This window comes from Hippoglossus stenolepis, chromosome 17 (assembly GCF_022539355.2).
Source record: "Hippoglossus stenolepis isolate QCI-W04-F060 chromosome 17, HSTE1.2, whole genome shotgun sequence".
NCBI classification, from domain to species: Eukaryota; Metazoa; Chordata; class Actinopteri; order Pleuronectiformes; family Pleuronectidae; genus Hippoglossus; species Hippoglossus stenolepis.
Window position 1 is genome coordinate 2,011,840 of NC_061499.1, and position 10,093 is coordinate 2,021,932.

The 10,093-nt window shown below is 43.9% G+C and overlaps 1 protein-coding gene across 2 annotated transcripts; it reads right to left on the reverse strand.

The window, feature by feature from the left end:
- Positions 1 to 1,169: 1,169 nt before the first annotated feature.
- Positions 1,170 to 8,730, reverse strand: LOC118124665 (cell division control protein 42 homolog). Of its 2 annotated transcripts, none has more exons than XM_047344156.1 (6): positions 8,643 to 8,730; positions 7,023 to 7,127; positions 4,348 to 4,420; positions 4,134 to 4,243; positions 3,404 to 3,601; positions 1,170 to 3,234 (listed from the first exon to the last, which is right to left on the reverse strand). In XM_047344156.1, the coding sequence occupies exons 2-6, from the start codon at positions 7,125 to 7,127 to the stop codon at positions 3,145 to 3,147; spliced, it is 576 nt and encodes a 191-aa protein (XP_047200112.1). In that variant the 5' UTR covers positions 8,643 to 8,730; the 3' UTR covers positions 1,170 to 3,144. The 2 variants fall into 2 exon arrangements, with proteins under 2 accessions (XP_047200112.1, XP_047200113.1); XM_047344157.1 differs by lacking the exon at positions 8,643 to 8,730 and adding an exon at positions 7,225 to 7,875.
- Between the last annotated feature and the right edge of the window lie 1,363 nt (positions 8,731 to 10,093).

The window sequence follows — 10,093 nt, forward strand, 5'->3', positions numbered from 1 at the left end:
AAGAACAAACGCACAGAAACACGCACACATTCGTCCCGTGTCCTGTTGTTGTTGGTTTTAAATACCGATTCATTCGTGTGTGAGCGGCTTCTTAATGATGAGCTGCAGTTTGATAAATCATAAACATGCATCATATTTCATTAGATTGACAAATGCTGTTGTCTGAAATTAAATAAACAGTAAATGGATTATAAAATGTTCAAGTGATTTTTGTGAATCAGTGTTTATCGTGTGTGTGTGTGTGTGTGTGTGTGTGTGTCATCTGGAGGATGACGACAACACAACAACACAACTGTGAACGAGATGTGTTGCAATGATGAAAACAACTGTGGCGACAGACGGTTGTGAAATGACTCAAGTTGAAGCTGAAGGAATCAAACCCTCAAACAAAAGACACAAGAACATGGAGGAGGAGGAAGAGAGGGATGATGGGAAACAGGGGGTTCTGTCTGGTTCTCGTCGCCTCCGTCAGTCAGACAAAGGATCCTCCATTCTGCTGGAGGATCCATTTTACACTGCCAATCAAAATGAACCCAGGTCGTTTACATACTGTACTAACTGAGGCCCATTCAAAACCAGTGGCACAGCTCCCCCTGGTGGCCACTGTAGGGCACTGCATTAACCCTCCAGACTGTACGGGGTGCGAAAGATGCCACTGAAATAATGATACGCTTTAAAATAATCAGTTACGAATTCACTGATGAAGTCGAGAAACCCACAGACACGTTAGTCAGTGAAGAGAGTGAACGACAATAAGTTGTTTAGAACTGAATGTAAAGAAAATAAACAACATGCAAATATGAAATTGTAACTTTGAAAAATATAGCTTTTTATGCTGATTATATATTGAGCACATTTTATAATATTTCATGTATCATATGTGCTCATCTTTATGTGATGTTTGGGGGGAGATAAGAAACTCTAATGTTTAAAATTTCATTTTTGTTTTCTATTTGAAAACTTGACTTTCTTTCATAACTTTAAATCTGTTTCTTTATTTATCAATTTGCTTATTTGTCTTTAATCTATGAACGTTTTCAAACTACTTTCATCCCTGATAATCCTATTATTTCTTGAATTTGAGTTTTTTCTCCAGATGATTAAAAAAGGAGATTGTGGAGCAGAGGAGGAAATGTAAGAGAAACTGAATAAAGTCGACGTGAGACAACTTTCAAGTAGAGTTTTTATTATTTCCAAACACCCACTAGTTCCAACATTCATCTTTCAATACAGAGGTTTCCACATCTGTAGTTATTGCTTCAGCTGTTATTGTGATTTTTTTTATTGTATTTCTGAAGTTAGAAGCTTGTTATTGTTCAGTTTGACAAACCAGTGAATCTCACTCAAGCTGTTGGCACTCAACCGTCAAGTAAAGGTTCAAATATCTAAATAATAAAAAACTAAAGTGTCCAAAAGAAACCTGGTAAAATAATGTTCCCCAAGAAACAGTAAGAAGCAAAGGAAATAAAATAATACTTGTAATCATCCATACGTTATAAACCGTCATCTCCAAAACAATGGAAATACATATATAAGCAAAGTGGAATTTTAGTTCATGTTAATGGGGAATAGGCTCAGTTTAAGGATTTTAATTGTTGTGTCACCGTCACATTAGATAATCAGTAATGGAACAAAAGAACGGAACCATGGTTCAGTTCGATCCAGAACCAGACCCAGAACCAGAACCCCCTCTGGTCTGACTAGATGTTGCTGGTTGGTCTGGACCGAGGAACCGTTCACACCTGATGTGTGTGATAAAGTGTGAAAGAGCCACATAACATCCGAGATCTGTTCACGTTAACAAACACTGATTATTCGCTTCTGGCCACAAAACAACCTTTGAACTGAGCGGTACTCCCCTGTGCAGCCTCCAGGAGGCGCTAATACACCAACGAGCACTTGATGTTCCAGTCAGGAGGAGCGAGGAGTGAACGAGGAGGTCGTGTGAGGGAGAAGTCAAATCTACTAAAACAAGATGCACCCAGGACAGATTTAAAAGAACCTGCAGCTGCAGGTCAGGAAGTAAGTATGTTGATGGAGTTTACAGGTGTTCAACTTCTTTATAAGTGGTTGCCTGTGTTTTTATTTTTATTTTTAGTTATTGATAATAAAGTTAAACTATAAAATAACAAACCTCAATCACATGTCCCTGTCATAAGGATTTAAAAAACCTTTTCAGCGATCACTGACCATTTAAAAAAATATGTTAATATATATACTGGCCGACATCAGAAAGGTTTTCCTCCATTATATCGCCATCGGCCTGAGGAGGGAGTTTTCAATTATATCTAAACTGTCGAGTGTTTGTTGTCCACAGTGAGACGTCAGCAGGGAAAAGGCCACGGGGACGACAACATGTCGTGATGAGCAAACGTCTCAGCTGAAAACCCTGCGTCTCCAGATGTTAGCGAGAGCTCCGCGGTTCTCGTGTTGTCGCAGGAAACAGAACTGAACGAGTAACGATGTCGATTCTGCAGCTTCAACCTTCACCTCGCTGCAAATATACACTTTGAGTTTGGATGAACTCTGATAAATTAAACAACAGCAGCTTGTCCATTTGTCTGAATTCTTAATTTGATTAACTTCTTAACTTTGTTTAATCTTTGTTTTTATCAGAGATGATCAGTTTATTACATCTCTGGACTGTTTCCTCTGTTGCAGCTACGTGGAAATACCAGAAATAAAAAGAAAATACTACATTTTGCTTTTGTTTAACTTGCATCTTCAACAGCAGATTAATTATTACAACAGATTTGTTTCACTAGATGTAACATAGATGGTCGACCTTCACCTGTTTATGTGTTTTTAGCCCTAAATTCTACTTCAGACACTTTAGACGATTCTTTTAAAAGACTTGTTTTTATTTTAATGTTCTTTCGAGTGTCAGCTGTGACCGTGGCTCCGCCCACTGTTCTGGAATCTGCCTCCTCCTCTGAACCAAACCTCATTCCCTGGAGTGTTGTTCCAATGTGTTAGTCGTGTTATGGTGACGTGTATCTATGATGAAAACAAAGCTTGTGTCCGTAACAACACCACACCCACATTAAGTCACTACGGCTGAAGGCACTGCTCCCCCCACCCACCCTCGCTCCCGTCTGGGTTTTATCTCTTTTCCCCGTCCACCTCCGCTTCCTCTCGTGACATCTATAGCAGGACGCAGCGCTTCTTGGGTTTGTTGTCCGGAGGCTCCAGAGCGGCGAGGATGGCCTCGTCGAAAACGTTCTTCAGTCCCCGCTGAGAGAGAGGGGGAAGAAGAGATGATGAGTTGTTAGTCAGCAGGAAAACGCAGGAGCTTCTTCCATGAAACCTGTTGAGACATCTCTTGGTCTTGATGAACAGAGGCACGTCTACAGTGTGTGTGACTTGCTGTGACTTGCTGTGACTCGATGCATGTGGGCGGTACCTGCGTGAGAGCCGAACACTCCACGTATTTGACGGCCTTCAGCTCCCGAGCCAGCTTCTCTCCGCTCTCGCAGCTCAGCGCTCGCTGTTTGTTCTTGGCCAGTTTCTCCAGAGTGTTGCTGTCGTCCCTCAGGTCCACCTGCGTCCCGACCAGCAGGAACGGCGTCCGCGGGCAGTGGTGGGAGATCTCCGGGACCCACTGGGAAGACACCGAGACGCTCTTCAGCTTGTACAAGTTCTGTCTCTGCTTTTTATTTCTTTCATCACACAACTCACAAATAAATTAATTACTGCACAATAAAGTTTAGATTTATTCAATGAAGTAGGGTGGAACAAGATTTAGATTTTAGATTATTCACCGATATTAGGGAGTAAAAACATTACACAACCGTTATGTTGGTTGATAAATTATAAGATATGTATTCAGACAAAGATATTGGATGTTTTACAGTTTAACCATAAACCTATATTGTATATTGTTTATTTAAATGATCCCTATTAGCTGATACTTCCTGATCTACTGTGAATCCACCAGATTCTAATTTCACATAAATAAATGTTTTATTAAAGCTATTTCTGTAGCCCTGAAACAGAAACATATATATATACAACTTTTGGATTTGCTCTTTTCGTTATTTCTAATTTTACTTGAATAGGACACAGTTGATATTGCAAGTTGCCAGATATTGAATGAAACTGTAAACAGGCGACAGAGAAACAATGAAACCAACCTTCTCTCGGACGTTCTCGAAGGAGGAAGGCGACACGACGGAGAAACACACGAGGAAGACGTCGGTCTGAGGGTAGCTGAGGGGCCGCAGCCTGTCATAATCCTCCTGACCTGCAGGGGGAGACATAGAGAATACAAATAAATAAATAACATACACACACAGCTCTGAACATCTGGCTTCAGTTTAATAAACCACATGCACACGTTAGTTTTACCTGCAGTGTCAAACAGTCCCAGAGTGTAGGGCTCCCCCCCGATCATCACCGTCACTGCATAGTTATCAAACACCTGAGGGGAGGACAGAGGGAAGAGGACAGAGGGGGGAGGACAGAGGGGTGAGGAGAGAGGGGGAGGACAGAGGGAAGAGGACAGAGGGGTGAGGACAGAGGGGGAGGACAGAGGGTGAGGAGAGAGGGGTGGGAGGACAGAGGGAAGAGGACAGAGGGGAGAGGACAGAGGGGTGAGGACAGAGGGGGAGGACAGAGGGGTGAGGAGAGAGGGGGAGGACAGAGGGAAGAGGACAGAGGGGGAGGACAGAGGGGTGAGGACAGAGGGGTGAAGAGAGAGGGGGAGGACAGAGGGATGAGGAGAGAGGGGTGAGGACAGAGGGAAGAGGACAGAGGGGTGAGGAGAGAGGGAAGAGGACAGAGGGGTGAGGAGAGAGGGTGAGGACAGAGGGAAGAGGACAGAGGGGTGAGGAGAGAGGGGTGAGGAGAGAGGGAAGAGGACAGAGGGGTGAGGAGAGAGGGAAGAGGACAGAGGGGTGAGGACAGAGGGGTGAGGACAGAGGGGTGAGGACAGAGGGGGAGGACAGAGGGAAGAGGACAGAGGGGGAGGAGGACAGAGGGGTGAGGAGAGAGGGAGGACAGAGGGAAGAGGACAGAGGGAAGAGGACAGAGGGGTGAGGACAGAGGGAAGAGGACAGAGGGAAGAGGACAGAGGGGAGAGGACAGAGGGAAGAGGACAGAGGGAAGAGGACAGAGGGGTGAGGACAGAGGGGTGAGGACAGAGGGTGAGGACAGAGGGGTGAGGACAGATGGGTGAGGAGGAACATTAATACCACAGCTTTAATCAGGTTCAGTCTAAATGTCTGTAAACACCACGGGAGCTGGTTAGAGGAGCCGTGTTGTGTTATCATTTTGACGAAGGGTTTATTGTTGTGCTGCAGCTCAGGGGAACAGTTCCCTCCTCCCTCGCTGCCGTGTGAGGACGAGCTGCCTGACACGCCCGCTGACCTCAGGTCTGTGAGGGAACTGGAGCAGGGAGTTTTTGTCGTAGCCTGCTGGAGTTCGCAGCACGGCTTCAACATGTCGACCTGCTGCGTTCTGCCGTAGCCTGCAGACACGCTTTGGTTTTAATGAAGCTCTGGAAACACAGACGGGTTCCAGATAAACAACATGATGTAGCCTGCAGGTCAGGAAACCACATCAGGTTCTACACACATGGACGTTCGCTGCGTTTCCTCCTGCATCTGTTTCATCTGTATTCAAACAGGCAGAATCCCAGCAGGCGACTGAAAGAGATATTCAACTTCCCGACACATCCAGGGCTGTTTATTGAATCTAACTTTTTATATTTCCATTATTAACCATGTGTTTGAACACTGAAAACGTCAAATACCTGCTGCTGTAGTTCTCTTTAGTTATTTGATCAGAAACTTTCTGATTTAAACGCTTACGCCCACGTGGGTGATGACGACAGGACGTTCAGATGTCATACAAAACTCTTTAGTCCCTAAATTACAATGACCACCATTATTTGGCACAAAATGCAAGTGCTCACGGATCCTTTACATAAACCTGAAGACCCCACACAAGTTCTGATCGGCCACGTCGGGCCGGAGGGATGAACACAGGCTGAGGATACCAGAAGTGCCAAGATAACGTTAGGGTCCATGAAACATAGCCAGCTGCACCTGTGAGCTAACGTTAGCATCTGTGTTCACATCTGTTTTCCTCCTGTGTCACTGGGGTGTTTCTCTGAAACTACAGTGTAGCCTCAAGGGAGATAAACGATAAATCACTGTATCTACCTGCGTCGTTCTTGAATATGCAGTCGTTTGATTGGTTCACACACTACAACGGACATGGAGACATTACTGTGTCATCACAGGCTCCGTGCAGTTCCATAGCTGACGATGATATTTAACATTCAGCTGAGAAGAAATCAACACCCATCAGAAACATAGAACTGGTAAAGTCTCATCAATTAGGTTTTAAAGACGTTTTTAATAGTGGGACACTGTGTGAGTGACAGTTTCCCATCAGCCTTAAATGCACAAATTTAATACTTTGCACTAATTTCGTTGATTTGAATTCAAGATTTAAAGTAAAAATAAATATAAAAACTTTGTAAGGAGAAGTAGGAACCCTGTATTAAGTACATACACGCACACACACATTCCTGCAGCCACAACACACACACAGAACCAGAGAAAATACATGAAACAAAATCCCACAGAGACACAAACACACACACACACAGACACACACAGTGATAATAGTGTGTTTTTGATGGGGCTCAGCAGACAGAAGCTGCTGGAAACAGTCTGATCACAAAACACTGTGGAAAGCAGCTGCAGCTCCACAGGACATGAGACACGAACACATCGTTAGTAATCATTTTACAACTGGTTATAAATAACTAGTTATTTTTATAGACTCCAAATAAACCATTAGGCAAACGTCACACTACACAACTTCCTGTCTTGTGATCGGAGAGTCTTGCAGTCGTCGTGAGTTCATACGATGCGACTGACTGAGGACAGGTTCTCACATTACACCATCGTTCACCAGGAGAAACATCTGACTGGTATTTGTGGTTCACTCTATTGGCCAACGCCCGTGTGACAGACGACTGGGGCAATGTGTTGTTATGGCAACGTACTCACCGTGGGGACGTATTCAGAGGGGAACTTGTTGGTGGTGTAGGAGATGAGCAGGCAGGTCTTCCCCACCGCACCGTCACCCACCACCACGCACTTTATAGTCTGCATCTGAGCGAGGGAACAAGACAAAGCTCATTTTAAAAGTGCGTTAAGTGAACGTTAAAAAACGTAAGACCTCCAGAACAATAAACAATATCTAACGTACCTCAGACTGTATTTTAAGACGTTTTAAAACCCAGTAGAAAACCACACAACACAAAGCCGGTGACGAAACGGGTCGACAGGTGTGACAACAACTTCTCTTCTTCCTCGTGTGTTTCAGCTGCACACAAACCACCCGGGACCTTCACGCGGCAGGTGAACACGAGCGTCCACGAGCAGACTGGGAGTCGGTGGAAACAGTGGCGGCTGTGTAACCCGGTGTTTACAACGCACCGTCTGTAGATCCTGTGACCATCCAGACACGGAGGAGCTCGCATACCCGCGCTGCCGCTTCATTACGGGGGGACAATGGTAAAAGGGGGGGGGTATGGTCTGCCACTTCATCACTGGCTCTTTGTTTGGGCCCGTTTGGCAGTGACCGTGCTCGGCTGAACTCTGATGAGTCAGGGACAAGTTAACTGGTCATCTGCCGCCACCGTGACACCGGTTATGTCAGGATCGTTCCCTCCACAGGGATGTTAGTGGCAAACATGTCCCTTGTTTATCGTGCACGATGTTATCTGCATCCAGTCGGTCCAGTTTCACAACCAGCAGCGTTTAGAGATGATCACTTTATCTACTGGGTCAGTCTCTTTAACTTTAACTCTTAAATAAAGGACATGAAACATAACATTCATGTGTTTGAGGAGCTGCTGCTGATCAATTCATCTGGTTATTGCCTCATTTTCCATGTTTGACTTATGAGTTAATGACTGAAAGCTCCACTGTCATTCTGAAAACAACGTGATATACATATATATATATATATATACATATGAACAGTGCTGCTAACTGACAGCTGACATGTATTTAATGTAGTTTTACCAAAGTTTCTCTGGTTTAAAGTCACTTCCGCATATAAACAGTGTTTAAAACCTTTTAAAAAACAAACTTCACGTCTTTATTTGGTGTCAGTTAGTTAGTTTGTACGGATTTAAACTTGTCAGAGTATAAAGTTAGAGACTGGTGACGCAGTTTATTAGTAAATAATTGGTGAAAAGTTTACTCACGAAGCTAGCGAACCAACCGGTTAGCGAAGTTAGCTCAGTGGCTAAAGTGAAGGAACATCCGCCCACAGCTAAAGGCCTGTTTGAAATAAAGTTAGAAACTAACACAGGAACTAAATGACGGGTTTAACATCAACGCTGGTTTAAAGTGGGAGCTCTGGTTCACTGAACGATCCCAGTTTAACTTAGCCTAACGTAGCTAGCTCCCAGTTAGCCGGGGGTTGGTTAGCGGTTTGTTATGACAGCTGCCGGCTAGCAGCGTTAGCAGCTAACGAGCTAACAGTGACCGGAGCGAGTCTCAGAGTCTCGGAGAGAAGTTTCAGTGACACGCGACGCACGTCTGGATACAGATGTTTCACCCACAGGCTGTGAGACCAGATGTTTCGCCCACAGCCTGTGGATACAGATGTTTTACCTCTGAGCTCCACCGCCGCTGCCGCTGCTGCTCTGACACGTTCAGGTGCTTCAGGAAACTCACACTTCCCCTGGGAGCCAGACCGGAAACGCGACCCGTGCGACGTTCAGGTTCCGCTGGTTTTATTGTTGCTAATGTTTGTGATGATTTGTTGTTTTCAGCCTCGACAGCATCAATTATCTTTATTTATATTGTTTGAAAACTTAGAACTTACACTGTTGATATGGAAGTTATTGTTTATACATAAACCCACAAACAAGAATCAACCCCAAAATGAGTTCACTTTAAGATTTTGAACCAAATATTCCTGGTTAATCAGCCTGGATGTTCCTCAACTGCAGCTGAAATTAATAATTAACAATACATTATAATATATTATATGAATTATCAGCTCAAGTAATTCCCCTGTCACTCTGACGAAGCAGGTACTGCGTGTCTCCGAGTGACCACCAGAGGGAAACCAAGCACCCTGTCGTTACTGCATGTTTACTATAGTAAGAAATATACATTCTATTTATACAGAAGTATTCAAGATAAAACACTAAATGCTTTGCAAATGAAATCCATAAAACCTTCCTTGTAGGACATAGAAATGTTGGACCATGACAGCGAATATATCTATATATATAATAATATAGCGAGCCCACACACTCATACAAGTATACTACTGTTATAAATAAAATAAAATGTGTTGTTAACAAGTCATGTCCTCCATCTTTATATATAGTCTCAGGTACACACACAGTTTCTGGAAGGTTATAGGAAATAAAAGTCAGATAAAGATCTGCTCATCTTGAAGTGAGTGTTTATGATGAGCAGGGACATTGTGTTAACCAGCGATTTGTGTGTGTTTTGCAGTGTGTGTTTGTTGTGTTGTGGAAGTCGAGCTCCCAGAGGAAAAGGTCCGTCGACCTTCAGTGGTAACGCAGCGGGAAATGACATAATTACAATGCAGAGCTCTTCTCCTTCACCCTGTCTCCCACTTCACGAGCCTTCCACTGGTCTCATCACTGCTCCTTTAATTCATCCTTCTCTCTCTCTCTCTCTCTCTCTCTCTCTCTCTCTCTCTCTCTCTCTGTACATACAGTATATATATATATATATATATATATATATGTGTGTCTCTATCAGTCGCTCACCCGTGACTAACCAGGGTGAAGGATGTCAAGGACGTTGTGCTGCTTGTCTCCCAAATATAATCCCATTAAACTCAGGAATTCAATTATACAGGAGATTATCTCACACGCTCTCTCTCTCTCATCACACACACACACACACACACACACACACACACACACACACACACACACACACACACACACACACACACACACACACACACACACACACACACACACACACACACACAAACTTGTGAACCTACATGTGTAAAAACTATGTGTTTTGCATGAGACTGTGAGGCCAACATAATACTCACCAATGCAAAGGAA